Source organism: Chaetodon auriga, chromosome 22 (assembly GCF_051107435.1).
Source record: "Chaetodon auriga isolate fChaAug3 chromosome 22, fChaAug3.hap1, whole genome shotgun sequence".
Taxonomy (NCBI): Eukaryota; Metazoa; Chordata; class Actinopteri; order Chaetodontiformes; family Chaetodontidae; genus Chaetodon; species Chaetodon auriga.
The window spans coordinates 12,834,283-12,850,166 of NC_135095.1; the positions used below are offsets into that span (position 1 = coordinate 12,834,283).

At 43.3% G+C, this 15,884-nt stretch overlaps 1 protein-coding gene across 1 annotated transcript in view; it reads right to left on the reverse strand.

The window, feature by feature from the left end:
* Window positions 1–15,884, reverse strand: part of tmtc2a (transmembrane O-mannosyltransferase targeting cadherins 2a) — a 57,086-nt gene that overhangs the window by 12,314 nt on the left and 28,888 nt on the right. The window contains exons 3-8 of the mRNA XM_076722739.1: window positions 6,342–7,176; window positions 5,267–5,381; window positions 4,424–4,509; window positions 3,487–3,671; window positions 3,107–3,185; window positions 1,940–2,061 (exon numbers count right to left, since the gene is read on the reverse strand). Of these exons, the coding sequence (XP_076578854.1) occupies window positions 1,940–2,061; window positions 3,107–3,185; window positions 3,487–3,671; window positions 4,424–4,509; window positions 5,267–5,381; window positions 6,342–7,176 (1,422 nt within the window). The remainder of the gene's footprint in view (window positions 1–1,939; window positions 2,062–3,106; window positions 3,186–3,486; window positions 3,672–4,423; window positions 4,510–5,266; window positions 5,382–6,341; window positions 7,177–15,884) is intronic.

The window sequence follows — 15,884 nt, forward strand, 5'->3', positions numbered from 1 at the left end:
TGAGGGATGTCTATGGGTAGAAGAGTATCGGGTTCCTGCTTTATGATTGTGTGGATTTACTTTCAAATGAAAGGGGAGAGGGTCACTGTGAGACCTGGAGTAAGACTATGCATCAACTTTAAGAGAAAAACAGCACTGCAGCACATGTTGGGGTGAACCACGGTACGAGACTTCATTTTGACCTTTCGTCCCTGTGTCTGTATTGTCGACTGACTCCGGCAGGACGGCCAAAAATGTAGCCGATGGAGTGATTCAATAAGGAAGGGGAGTAATTGCATTATAAGCCTGTCCACTGGCCCATTGTCCAGGGTCCATCCAATCTCCTGTTCCTAAAGCCCTGTAGTAGTATAGGGGGGCCGCACGGCGAGGCAGGACCCCGCTTAGATCTGCAGCCCTGAGCACAGCAGATGTCCAGCTACACTGGGTGACTCTAATCTGAACCTGTGCTTCAGGTGTGTGTGTGTGTATCTTAAAATCTTTCAACAAAAGAGGGGAAACGATCAGAACTAAGGTTTAAAGCCTGTGAGGGCTGCAGCTGCAAGCGCGTAAGGCACTGCAGGTCTTTACTCAGCACCCACGGTTGTGGAAGGAAGGAGGTCAGACGTCTCTAGAGGGGTTACAGAGGACGCACAGCTCAACCCCCACATCTAAACTTGACTCAGCTGTGAACACATCTGTTGTCACATAAGTGCATATTTGTTTTCATGGAAAGGGAGAGGTGGAGGGAGGACAGGAAGTGTGGTTTTTTTCCTGCAGAAAGAAACAAAGTTGGTCAAACTTGTGTGCCCTTGACATCTTCTAATACTCACATGTACATACAGATACACACAGTGAGGGACAGAAAAAAACCCAGAGATAATCTGGAACTCATCCAATCACAGCTTTCACCCACACCAGACAAACTCCCCACATCTGTAACCTTCAGCGATCAGACATGAATTTATGCACAACAATGTTTTTTTTAAAGCTATTTGGCATCAGTCCTGGATCAGGGTCAATGCAAGGTCACCAAAAAAGACATTTATCATACAACCCTCAGTCCAAAAACTTGGAAACACTAAGTAAAACAGCATGTGATAGTTTGCTAATTCTTTTTAACATAAACTCAAACAAAAACTAGATATTTAATGTCTCACCTCATCACTTCACTGATTTTCCTAAATATGCTCACTTTGAATTTGGTGGCAGCAACACGTTTCCAACAAGTTGGGACAGGAGGAACTAAAGACTGGGAAAGTCGTGGAATGCTCCAAAAACACCTGTTTGGAACATTCCACAGGTAAACAGGTTCATTGGTAACAGGTGATAGTATCATGATTGGGTATGAAAGCGGCATCCTGGAAAGGCTCAGTCGTTCACAAGTGAGGATGCAGAGAGGTTCACCACTTTGTGAACACATGATTGGATAAAGGATATTTCTACATGGGCTCAGGAACACTTCATGAAACTGCTGTTTGTTTGCAAACGACTGTATTCTGTTTTATTTACTTCTCACACAACGTTCCGACTTCTTTGGAGTCGGGGTTATAACATTTCTGCCATAATTCCATCTTTCACACTGTGCAATGTTTTCATCCATCTAGTGCCGCTAGAGGTCACACAGCATGCTCCTGAATGCATCACAATGGCTCTTGTTGATGTCTGTTCACGGGAGAGGAGTTTGTTTAGCATGCGGCGTGCAGAGTCAGAAGCCCACACCTCATAACGATTATCACAGCTCTTCAGGCTCTGCAGGGGAATCCATAGGATGAGTTCGCCTCACGCCCATGTCCCATAAGTCACTCAATATGTATCATTCACTGCTGTGCTGTGCCTCTTCAGGTTCCATTTTATTACCCTCTGCCAGGTAATTAACCACTGCAATCATTAAGATAATGCGTTGGCTCGCCTCATGGTTCTTCCTGTCTGTGTGTGTGTGTGTGTCAGTAATGGGACTCACGATGATGGACAGGAGTTTGGCATAAGTGAGGTGGGCAGGGATGTGGTCAGGCTTGGTCCTGAGGGACTCTTTGTACCAGTGGCCTGCTTCATCCAGCCTGTTCAGCCTCATGTAGGCCTCTCCTGAAAGAGAACACGGATCAGGAGTCAAACTTTTTTTGTGATAAGAAGAAGAAACATGAGGGAACAGAAGGCTTTTCACGGCACAGTGAAACAGTAGTATAAAAGAACACTTTTCGACACATGCATTTCATATCTATATTTGAAATAAATGAAACACAATGAAACATTTACAGCAAAAATACAGTTTTCCTTTCATTTTTTTTTTCTAACAGGTGCAAGACAAATAAACTGCCTTGAACTCTCATCCATAGTGTCAGCATACCCCACATGCTGAATAAATACCCCACTGTAGTTCAATGTGGGAAACACTCTCTGAAAGAACAACTGTTGTGTTTAAAACGTTCAGATTTTGTTTGATCTGAGCACATGCTGTGGGCCCCTGCCGTAAAATGACATCAGTTTTCACAAAGAATCCCCTGGACATCACACTAATGCAAACACTGCCGTCCTTCAACCCCTCCCTCCACCTGACAAAACACACTTCCTGTTCTCATTTAGTTTGTCCAAGGAATTTCTGCAGACATCTCCCTGCAATCTAAACTATGCCGTCAGGATGAGCTCTCAATAATGTTATTAGTGTTAGAATAACAAAGAGATGGATGTGATCTATTACAGGGATTAGCTTCAGTCCTCTGCAAGAGGACACGAAGTCTGTGCACACACTGAGAGCTACAGCGCTGGAATCGAACAGGTTGTTCGAGTCCTCTGAAGGGTTTTTTGGCAATGAGTTCATGTCAGTTTGTTGAATTACATTCAAAGCTCAGATAAAACAGAAGACCAACATCTAAAATGGAAACAAACATGTAAAATTCATCCCTAAAGCTCAAGACAAACTTGTCCCCGGACTACACTGTTTTACCGTCGTCCTAAAGCAATCATGACGCCGTTCTTCTTCTTTGGTGCAAATTTAATTACATGCAAATGGATATACGGATTAACATTTCAAAGCATGTGTTGCCAAAGTGGGGAATTCATAATCCTGCAGTTTCAGTTTCTGCCTCACAAACAAAGATTTGGGGTGAAACAGGCTCCAACAGTAACTTACCCATCATGTTGAAAAGGCTGTGTGGTGCAAACTGTCTGGGCATTTTCTGCACCGCTTCCTTATAAATAGACAGGGCCTCCTGTAGGGGGACGGAAAAAGTTAGACTTAGCAAGTCCAGTTTTTGTTTTGCATCAGCATAATGCAGGCCTTGTAATTGATGAGGGACTCGCTGCAAAATGGGCTTTACTAACTGCAGTTTCCTGTTCAGCTCTAAATGGTTGAGCTTTTAGTCCCACAATAAAGGATAAGTGGCAAGTGGTTAAATCATAAGCGGTCGTAAAGTCATTGTGAAAATACAACAAGTATTTTGGCCCTGCCCTGATGATTCTGATTTAAAAAGCTCCCAAAACACTCCCTTGTTGCTTTTAGCACAAACTAACCTCCTGCTGGCCCTGTTCGTGGAGCAGTTTTCCCAGGTTGTACAGGCAGCTGGTGACGGAGCTCTTGTGGGCGTGGGGGTCCTTCAAGTTCTCATCTGGAATGTCGGCACATGTCAGAAAGGTGCGTTTGGCCTCCTCCAGGCTGCCCTGGTTCATCAGGATGATTCCTGTGTTCAAGTAGGCCGCTGTGAGGAGGAGGGGAAGGTGATTAAAACGGCACAACAGGGTTTCAACCTGCTGTCAATCACACATTGAACTAAAACGAAGTCACTTTCTGATGCCGTTAAAGAAAGATAGGACATAGAAACTATTGTACTATATAAAAAAATTAATGGAATAAAAAATAAACAAAGAGATAATGTAGGTTTTGCTTATTTCTATTTATGAACAGTTGAGACGAGAGGATGTGAAGGATGTACAAAGCTAGTTAGGGATGATGGACATGTACTAATATAGCCAAAAGGAGACAGGACAGAGGTCAAAAGCACATAAAATGACCATAAGAAAAGTAAGTGAAAAATAGAAATAAATTAGGTTAAAAAAGAGATTAGGCTGAGGATGACATATCAAGGAAGAAAAGCAGGACTGAACCGTGTCCCCTCTCTTAAAATTGCCCTTGGTACAGTAAAAGACGGACCCTCATCTCACATGCAAGCACTCAAGTGTGAGATTGAATCTCATCATTTCACCGTCGCGCTGAAATAGCCTGAAAATGGCCTTCCAAATGACCACGTGGCGAGAGAACATCTAATTCAGCATTAAAGTTGGACCGTGATGGTGATCCAATAACGGACCCTTAGCTCACATCTAATTAATCCAAACAAAAGACTCAGCCAAAATGAGAACATCTAATCGCTGATAACTCTTCCCCTGATCACGACCATTCCAGTCATCACGTATCAGCTGCAAAATGAGACTCTCTTTTAAGTTTACTTACATGCCAGAGTTGGCCGGCTCCCAATGGCCAGTTTGTAATAATGGAGCGCTTCGGAAAAGTGTTCATTCTCCTGCAGCAGCAAGCCGCTAAAAGACAAAAAAAAGGAAGTGAAAAAGTGAGGCGTTTTTTCAATAAACCGCATAAGAACAGATGATTTGTCTTGCATTTTTTTGAATCTGTGACGGTGAAGTCAAAAGTGATGAGGGCACTTTGGGTAAAAGCTAAGAAATAAAAACAGAAGAAAGAATGCAGCAGCTTCAGTGTCCCCTGCCCAATATACCGACGCCTAACCCCAATGCACCCAACCATCCATCATACTCAAACAGCACCTCTGTTTTAAAGAATGCAAAAACACATCATTTGCTTTTGCCGTCTCCCTGTGTTGCTTTGCCAGCTTCCTGTCACCCGTAACTTGAGAGGGAGCGGAGACGTGGAGAGAAAAACAGCGTCAGCGTGAGGGCTAGAGACACGGGTCTGCTGTGAGGTTTCGGCACCTTTGACACCTCGTGTTGCAGGAGTGGTACTGTTCTCCCACAGGCCCTGCAAACCACGACTAATCAAATCAGACGCAGAAGGTACAAAGAGCCACCGGGGACACACGGAGTTATTGCCTCTTTGTCATACTCTTGCATCACACTTAGCTCTGCGTCTCACTTGCTCCTTTCCTCCTGTATTAGATCTATTTTTGTTTCAGCTTCTTTAAGGCCTTCCTGTCTGTCACTCTCTCTGTCATTCTGCCTTTCTTGTTCTGTCCTTTCAAGTGACGGATGGGAGGAATCAGAACTCATTCGTGTCAAGGCTTTGCACACAGGAGGAGGGGGAACTGGCATCTTTAGCACTCACAGGTTATACAGCATGTCAGCCATGTTCCCTCGGTGGTGCAGAGCGTTTCTGTACGCCTTCTCCGCCTCCGCCATCTTGCCCTGGTTCTTCAGTACGTTCCCCAAGTTTCCCCAGGCTACAAGAGACATGTGTCAGTCAAAAGTTGTACTTTCAGAGTGGAAAAACACAATGTTGTGGTGTTCATTTAAAAATAGCATAACTGCAATCAGTATTCAGTTAGTTGAATAGCAAATAATCACAAAAACCTGTGTACAGATGTTTAAACAGATACAGTGCTTTTGTTCATTGATGTAATTTAGAACTCCTTTTGTATTTAAATTGAACTATTTCAAAGCAAGTCTTGCATGAAGGAGTCTGAAACTGTGGTTTCCTCTGTGGGCTTAACCATGTTCCCCAAGCAGAGATGTTTCTGGTACTTTCTTGCATACCTTCCAACTTTTCTGCACCTTTCAAGATCACAAACAAGGCTGGCTACAGCGAGCTTCAGAGACACCCTGCTTAAGGATATGTAAAATGCGCAGGACTGGGTATGGTTTGAATTTCTTCCCCTCATTTAATAAAATAAGGCAAACTCTTCAAATGCATTGCTGTGTGGAGTTTTCTTACAAACACACAAAACTTATGTTTCTTTTCAGTGTTTCTTCCAAAAACACACTGCGTATATTGAATGTATTCCCTTCCTGTGATGTTTTAAATATAGATGTCATCGTGGCTACAAGTGGCATTGGATAATGTTAAATGTTAACACACAGTGTAAAAGTAGCACAAGTAAATACAATAAGTTAGCAAATTGACTCATGAAGTCGTATCAGTTGTGCAGTAATATCTTAAGTTTGCTAACCTTAGCTAACATTAGCCACCATCAGCTACTAGCCATAGCAGGCCAAGTAGGCTTAAATAACAAGGAGTCTATTTGATGAAGGATGTGTTATTTCTTCATTGAAAAGTTAGGTTTTCTTGCTTTAATCAGTTTGACGGTTTTGGATACTCAGGCTGGGTAGACATTTCTGTCAATACACAAACCGTATTGAGGTTTGATACCCATTGCTAATGATAACTGGTGGCCTTCTCTCACCTTTAGCAGGATTCACACCGATCCCAGACTTGTAGAGATTCTCCTCATTGCTCCAGTCCCTGTTTCTTTGAACAGTTCTGAGCCCATTCAGCAGCACTAGTCCCGTACAGAGACACACCAGTAAGGCCTTGTAGCCTCTAGTCCTCAGTCTGACATACAAGGTTCTTGCACCAGTAGCAACCAGTAAACAAAAGCCTATACTGGGGATGTACAGAACCCTCTCTGCAATTACAAACCCGACATAAAAGAATAGGTTTGTGGCTGGGATGAAAGGTAATGACATGATGCCTAATGAAAAGAGTACAAGGTTTTCTGTAGGGGGCAGGGACGTCCGTGGAGGGCAGTGGTGGAATCCTGCTGACCCATTCAGGACGGTTTTTGGCAGCCCCTGGTCCGTGTTGTGGTTTGTGTCAGGGGCGTGCCAACCATTCCCATTAGTGATTGATTTCCCATTAGCGACATAGGCTTTCCCATTGGGCTCCTTGGCTTTGGAGGTGGGGCTGCGAAGGCCAAACAAAGCCAGGAGGATAAATCCAACGTAAAAGGCAACAGTGTGAAGGTTCCTCCAGTCAGCCAAGGACCTGATCAAGGGCACAGCGTCCATGGACCAATCGAAACTGAGCTTGTCGGGGCAGAGCAGGAGCCAGGCGTTGGCGGCGGGCAGGTGAAGAAACGTGAGCGTTCGAGTGAGAAAATGCGGCGAGTCAGCTGCAGGGTTGTCAGAGTTGGAGAAGTTGGGAGGCTTGTTGCCCATCCAGTAGAGGCGTGCTGACAGCAGAATCACTCCCCAGGAAGCCAGCACACCAAGACTCAGCAAAACACTGATGTTCTTTTTCTGGAAGAGAGAAGAAAAAAAAAAAACCTCATGCTAAAGGAAAACACCTAAATCAACATTTCAGTCAAAAGAGCTTCGTCAAAGCCACAGTGTGTTATTGGTGCTCCAAAGCAGCTGAATTTGTTTTCGTTTTAGGTGACTATTTTAACACCTGCCAAGCTATTCAAGGTCTGCATCAGAAAAACAATGTGTTTGTTGTCTCTATAGACCAGTTTTTAATAAGGATGAGCCAGTCTTTCAGTGTGAGCTGTTAGGGTTTGATTTAGAAATCTTCAAAATGTATTATTCCACTATTACATAGAAAGAGAAACTATGCAAAGTAATGTCTGGAATGTTTTTGATAGCTGCCTTGGGCAAAAACCGCACTCATGTACAATTATACGCTTCTTTGTAACAAGAGCACAGTCCTTAAAATTAAAATGCACCGTGGCCAGAAACAACACAGCTCTGTTTACATGAAAATAGTGAAATATGATATATTCAAACTGGTGAAAGAGGCATTGGGATTCGGACATTTGTGCGGTGTAATGAGTGTCACTTTCAGTCAGCAACAATGTGACTGTTTCTATCACAGAATAATCATTTTTAATGGCATATGTCATACTCAAACCGACAACAGACATATTATTTTGAAATGTCGAGAACATTTCATTGAGGGGAAAACCCAAAAGTCTGAAATCAAAGAGAAAAATCAACATACTTCTATATCGATGTGAGTACAGATTATTTCTAAAATTTTCCATACATTAGTAAACCACACCCGCCTCAGTTGAGACCTAGCTGGGGTCAACTTTGAAGTAAATTTGAGGCATGAGAGGCTTTCTCTCTAAGTCTCTCCTTGTTGCCTGTCAGGGTTGCAGTGAGTGTGACTGGTAATCAGCTTAGGACTCATTGTATTGGTATGCAGATGCTGTTTACATCTCATAAGAGCATTAATTCTGCAGCATGATCACCATTAGGTCCTCTGTCACGCAACACCTTTAAATGAACTGTCACACGCCAGCCGGGCGCTCACTGTGAAGTGAATGGCCCCTTTATAAACTGGAAATCACGTTAAACTCGTGAAAATGGCTGAGTTGATCCATTGATCCAGAGGACATTTGGTTGGTGACTCTTGAAAAGAAATCAGGAAAGACGGTCTTTGATGCATAAATTACATTCATAGACAGGAACTATGTGATACTGCCAAGAGCCAAAAGGATAATTCAGCATAGGATAATTTCGGTAGGGCTCAAATAAGAAAAGGTTCGAAATTGAATGAATAAAAATGTATTTGACACAACATTACACTGTTTTTTATGAAATGGATCTTCTGCAGGAGAGCCTCCAAATGCAGCTCCAACGAGCGTGTCAGACAGACGCTACTCTGACGCTCAGGCGAAGCGGGGCTGTGATGCCTGTGAGAGTTACAGTTACTAAGACAGGACATGGCTGTGTGATCACATCCCTGACCTCCTGACCTGTGATCACTGGCTCGTTAGATGACATCCATCAGTGACAGCCGGCAGAGAAATGAGAAGGCGTAGCCGCGAGACTGATGACAGTTCTTGTCTGGTTTTCTGACTCGGATGCTCTGATGTCGGATTTCTTCAGTACCACAGTTTGTTATGATGCTTTCTGAAATCAATTACAGCTTGAATCTGATTTAGTGGTGTGTTTTTGCCAAGATTAAGTAAATCTGATTTCATTTCTTGCATTAAACGCTGATGAAAGTGGAATGTCATACAGGCAGGGGCTTATTGTTGGAGACAGCCTGGCGCGGGCCGGACCAATAAGTGCTTGTTATTCATGTTCCTCCCGGAGTTTTCCTAGTGGACTGAATACGACATAACATCATGAGTGATGATAGCGAAGATGCTGCTCACTTCCTATTTTCTGAGTCCATTTATTCTTTCCGAGCAGCAGTGTAATATGAACTCTATTTGAACCTGTCCAGGGGGAATTAGAGCTGGTGCTTACATACTGTAGATGATGTTTATACTGTGTAATATTACTGCGCAGGACAGGAGAAGTTTACATATCAGTGGTCTAGCAGTTGTGCTATCAGGGTTCACTTCGATATAAATAATCACCATCTATAACTCAAAGTGTTGATCCAGTGAAGCCCAGCTTTTGTTTTCATCTTTAAAGTGAGTTTACTCTACTATAGTAATAATTTAGACTCCCAGTATAATCCCCTCTGAATGAATTGCACAATAGGCAGATAAAACCTTTTTTTACAAGCTACACAGAACACAAAGAACTAGCTTTCATTTGCCTCATTAATAAACTTTAGAGAGAATTATTCCCTCTCTTACAATGAGCATGCCTGAGTAAGCTCATGCGTGCACTTTCAGGAACCACGATGGAAAACGCACATTATCCATAACAAGGCCATGTTAGGATTACAATAAGAGGTTTAGCATTGACTCGGCTGACCTGCTGGCTCCAGTTGATTTCTCCAGATCTGAAATGGAAAAAGCGTGCCCCCTCAAGAGTTTAGCTGAGGTAGGAAGTGTAGACACAGCTAGTTACAGAAAGACGCTTGTCAATAGTAAGATGGAAAAGGGCCAGTTCAAGGAGTTCAACACTTTGGAGCACTCTGAGAGTAAGGAAGTGAGAGGGGGGAAAAAAATTGGATATTGATTTGGATGCTGAAAGGTGGTACACAAAGGATAAGAGAGAGTGCCTTTTACACAAAAAAGGGGGGGAGCTTATTGATGGATGAGCCCATATGGGCTGTCAAGGGAGGAAACTGCCTGAGAAATCCAATTCTGCTTGGTATCAGAAGATAAGCCAATTCCAGCAAGAGAGTCATTCTTGGTATTTAGGTGAATGAGCTTCATTTTCCCCCTCGCTGCCTTGTCTATTTCTAAATCGTTCCTTAATTGACTCCCCGATCAATCACAACTCAAACAGCAAGCATGCTCCAGCAGAGGCTGCTTCTGCTTTTCAATGATGCATCACCATGAATTCACAAACTCAGCAGCAAAGAGCTGCTGTTTTCTGGCCAATTTGATGCAAGCCTTCTAATTAGAGTGTTTTTAGAAGCAACAGGTTGCAGGTTGGTTATCGGAGGCGGCACGAAGCGCGAGGATGGCCGGGTTTATTTCCTGTGAGAGCAGCGACAATCCTGCCAAGTGTGATCTTCACTCTCCACTCAGTCGAGCCTTCTGTGGTCCGTTGAAAATAGATCTTCAATAACCCAACATCACCTTCTAACAACTGAATCTCTCCCAATCAACCTCACCCACTAATTGTTCTAAAAAGTCTGTGAACCTATCGATTTAGCTGCTGATTTATTGATTTTCCTAACAATTCCTGCTTTCACTGTCAATATGGTCTGAGCAATGTTGGCAGGGAAATATCCTGACTGATACAGCCCTCAAAATGAGCTCTTTTGTGCTTCTTCGTTCTCAAAATGAACACACACTTTGAGCTAAAGTGAAAAATAATGAACTCATGGGGATTTTAGACAAAGGTCTGGACATTTCTTGAGCTTGCAGAGTTTGACTCCCGGCAGGAGAAGCACATGTGCAGCTAATCTAACTAATGATGGCTCTGCCACATTCAAGTGGGCCAATAAGCACGCCCAACACCAGGACAGGCCTATTTAAGGTTATATGTTACACCTGTGACAAGCCAGACTGCTACTACCAGAGAGCGTTACTCTGCAGTTATATTCAGTGAGAATGAAAAATCCAATTAATACTGTAGCAGCTTAGTTTTTTCCTCTAAAGGTTAATTAAAAACCACCTTTTGTCACTTCTGTTACCTGTTCCTCAAAGTGAAGTTACATCATGTCAAATTACCTCTAAATTTATATTTTTCTGTGGGAAAATAAAACCAAATCTCTCCACAAATTTAGACACATCACCAGTGTTTCTTTCTAGTTTTCAGGATTCCTTCTAACTTCGTTGTTTTCAGCTTTCCTGCTGTCTAAATTAAATACATGGGAACTGGTTCTGGCTGTGATTGACTGGCCTTCATGAGATCCGCGTGTATCCATGGAGGACGGCTGGCGTAATCCCCCGCCAACTGTCAAACACAACATCCCGCTCGCTCCAAGCCTTTGAACCTCACGCTCTTCCACATATCTCCCCCACTTTGGATCCTCATTTGGAAATTCAGTGTCAATCTTTGTGGCTTTCCCTTTACTACTTTTTATTCTCTTTCAGTTTATTATCCACTCTCTTTGCTGAATTAAACCTTCTCTCATTCTCTCCATCGCTCTCTTTCCGCACATAAACATACAGTATTAAACTCCCAAGCCTTCATCTTTTAACGGTGCCATTCATTATAAGCTCTCATTTTATTAATCCCAGAAGTGTGTGGTCCGCCTGTTGACACTGTAGCGTGCAGAGTGTTTAAAACATGTCTGAAGAAACAGCGGGATACGGCTGACTTCATACGTGCACTGTTTAAAGCTGCTGTGGACTGACGCAAGACAGCGGGGGATCAATCTTCCGGACTTTTCTTGTTAAAGTCATGTCCAATTTAAATGGCTCGTAACTCAGCTCAGTGCGCCGGGCGATTTTTTTCTTTTCACTACTTGTTAAAGAAATCTTAATTAAATTGTTATCCTCCAAAATCTATTTTTAGCGAAAACTTGAATGTTGATCATTACGAGTATTGTTCATCAAGCCAAGCACAATGTTTCATCGCCCGCTATCATCTAAATACTGAGTTGAGGTGGGAGCTACCTCATCCTACTGTGGAGTGAGTCCGCCTCAGTAACACGTGCACGGAGAGCCTTTCAAAGTTTTGGACGCACGATGTTTGCGCAACACACATCCAGCAGTGCTCATATTTGATGCATTACCAGTGACATGCTAAACTGTGATGAAAGGTACAATGAGGCATGCGTCCAGGTCTTTTTCCAGCTCTCCTAATGTGTCCTGGATTCTGCTGACTTGGCGCAGCTCACCCAAGTCATCAGACAGAAGCACCATGGCTGCCATTGAGAGGGCTGACTTTGATAGAGTGACCTAATTACCCCGTAGTTCGCTCCATGAAAGCCGTGCTGCTGCTGGCACACAGACCTGTAATGGGATGGGTCACAGGTTGAAGCCTCGCACGCTGTCCACCAAGACAGCTGATCAAAGCAGGGGCGCCGCTGGTGTTAGCTTGACATTTAAGAGCTTCCTGTTAGAGGAATGCATGGATTTTATATATAGGGTTTTAGTACACAGGGATTCTTGATGAGATGTCATGCATCTGATTTAGCTTTCTTGCTCCCATTTCTTTCTCAGTTGCTTGAAAGACTTTCATCAGTTGATTTGCGCTATTGAAGATAATTATGAACAGCTTAAATGCATGTTCCCAGAACAAAAATACAATAGGCCTTTGCAAGACTTAACCGTACGAACACATTAATTCTTAATTGGCAAGTCAGAAGTGATTTAAAGCCCCATTTATACTTGACATTACTTCAAATGTCTTGTATCTGGATGAAATCTCCGTGTGAATTTAGGATGCAACTTAGCCACATATGCGTCACCACTGGCTAAATCTGCCAGCTATCTGTCTTGGTGTTCTCATGCTACATGCACATCAGTGGTGGCGATTCTCCAGCTGGTGGTGAACTGAGGCTTTTTGGTGACTGAGAAAAACATGTTCAGAAAAATAACTTCTGCACGTAAGCATTTTAGTTACAACAGTTACCTCATCCACACATGTCATTCAATAGTCAAACGAGTCAGGGATCACAGACAGGCTTCAGTTCTGTTGTAGTTTCAGCTGCCATTATCACAGAGGACACACCCTGCAATGTTTTCATAGAACATGCACTGACATAGCGACACTTGGGAGGAGTAAAAATTACAGGTTGATCTTTGAGAGATGGATGCACCTACACATTTAACATGGGGCTTTGCTTCCAGGTTTTATTTACATAATCTGCCCCAGGCACATGAGGTGCAAACAGGGTCTGAGAACTTACTGCATTCAACAATTTTCTCATAGGAAATGTACACGTGGTCCAGACCTGTCATATAGTCTGCCATTGTTCTTAAAGAGAAAACACTTGTTTGACGTAAGTATAAGCTATAAATGTCTCAGGATATTTTTTGGTGACAATATGTTAAACTAAACAAGAGCCTCTCCTCTGTTCTCATCTCGGTGAAGTCACATCCCCCTCACCTTTTGGACCACTAAGCATGAGAAAGACGTTCGACTATTCCTTCTTTATGTCTTTCACAGAGCTGCAATAACATGGCGTTGACAGCTGTCGTAATATTTCTGGTTTGCTTTGGGTTCCACGACACGACTGACACTCCTAAAAGTTTTATGTTTTTTGTGCTGATTTCACACGGCATTCATCAAGCAGAGCCGAGCAATTCACAAGTTTGTGCAGTTGAGATGGTTTGCTGAATACGACCTGGAACACTCGTACGAGCAAGTCTTATTTTTTGGAGGACAGGTTTAGGATAGGAATAAAAAAAATGCTCTTGCTTGTGGTCCAATGTCTAGATGTGCCAGAAAGTCTGAGCATGCACTACCTTTGGCTGTACCCAAGAATGAAGGCTAAATACAGAGCATGCAGCAGAACTTGCAACAGAGGGCATCAGTTTGCGGCCGAATGCCTCTGCTACGAGATAATTGGCACAGCATTCATCAAGCCGTCAACTGGTTACACCAAACTTAATCTGTCTGCAGCGCTCATTGAGACAGATGAGGAGGAGGAGTCCGTAACACTTTAATTGCAAGGACACAGCCAGATTAGTCTACTGTCCATGTGCCTCCAGTAAAATGCCATCTCTCATCTTTCATTGATTCCAGGTGCACATGTTAAAGCGTCAATGTAAGAAAATCCAAAAGGATTTTCCAGCTTTCCTTTGACTTGAGGAGCTGTATTTAATCTGACACCTTTGATTTATCTGAATCACCGACATCTTTGTTATTCAGTCCAGTAAACGCTTCAAATCCTCGCTCAACATTTAAACAAACACCTTTAATGATGCCTGCTAACGTTTCACAGTTTACCTCAGGCTTAGCAGAGAGATCCCCGACTTTCCCTACTACCAACAAAAGCAAACTATTTCCCTGGGCCCCGTCTATAGCCTGGAGCCTCATTCATCAACACATTTATTTTAGTCGCTGACACGCTGAGAGTGGAAAGAACAAAGACATTATCTTCATATGATCCTGGCAAATAAGAGTGCCTTCTCAACAGTGCTAACGCCACACCTTCCTTTGTCTCCATCTATCGCTTTCTAACTCTCCCTCTGTCCTACCTTGTCTCATTTGAAATCTCATCTCAGTCTGATTAGAGAGTTAATAGGATGAGAAATGGAGTGCTGGCTGAAGCGCATCTGTCTCCTCTGCTACACGGCAGCTGATTTGCATTTCCTCATTGTTTGTGGCTGCTGTGAGGCAGCGGTCAGGTAATGCGATGTGGACGATTTTTCAATCTCTTGCTTGATCGTGGAAGAAATGGAACATTTTTGATTGAAGGGCTGCATTGTTCGCCGCCACCAGCGTTTGCAACCTCCCTGCCTACCATCCAATTCAGCGGCTGCCGACTGTGCCTCGGAAGCAGAATGTGATACAGCAGAAGCCGAGCCGTCTGTTCCCAAAGTGCTTTCAGGGCACAGTAGGTGAGAAAGACCAAGAACAGATAAAGGAAAGGAAGTGAGAGCATAGTTTCCCTCTCCCTCACTTATTCTCTCTCGATATCCCTCTCCTTTTGTGTTCCCAGGCGTCCTGAGACGTCTGGCTCATAATTGAGGGAATGATTGCCCCCGTGGCTGGCCCCGGCACATAACGAGCTCCCTGCCAAGATAACCGTGACTGGGGCAATAGTGGAGGGCACTGCCTGAGTGATAAACGAGCCAGATGTGCCGGTGGTGGCGGGGGGGGGGGGGGGGGGGGGGGCGCTGGGGGGTTGGCACCAGGACCTGCTGGGCTGGCACAGGGAAGCCTGCCAGGGCTATTGTGTCCGGGCATAGACGTGGAGGCTGCTGATGAGATCCACGCTCTCCTGTGTGATAAATACGCAAGGAAATGTGATTTTTCATAACGGCTCCTGACAAGCAGCGAAGGTGATGAAATCTTTCAGACCGTAGTGCAACAGACTGGAACAAGTGGTGCGGTTTCATTTCCAAGGCTCTGTCTCTACTGTCTTGGCAGTCAAGACAACGGGAACGCATGATAACACAAAACTATGCCAACAAATACAAGACTGCAGCTGAAGAAAGTTTGAAATTTCTCACTAAATTTGATTTCCTTGCATTAATGTGTACTAAATTTTGATTTTTTTTTTTTTTTTTTCATAATTTCAGGTTGAGGTTTGCTTTACTCAAACACATCAAACTTTATTGCAGATTCTCAGCAAAAATCCAGAGTTTCCAAACATAAATATGTCATGTGCGCGTACTAAACAAAATTCAGAAGCATAGATCATAGAAATTCATAGATCGATAAAACCCTTAAATAATCTGGTCATCAAGTTTTTTAACAGTGTCTCAAAGGCCTGGAAAAGAAGGTAGGACGCACTTTTTCATCAGTATTCACACTAGTTCCTCCAGCATTATGAAGTAGAGTAAATTATCTGTGTTTTATGCATTTTGTTGCCGAAAATGACGGTGTGAAGATCATATTGTGAAAGTTTTTGGGAATATCTAGTATAAACCATCCACTCGGTTGAATGAAACCTAGCTTCAACATGGAACCATCTGACAGCTTGTGAAATTGCTTTTCAAAAACAGGCTGCTCAGGGTCAACATAAG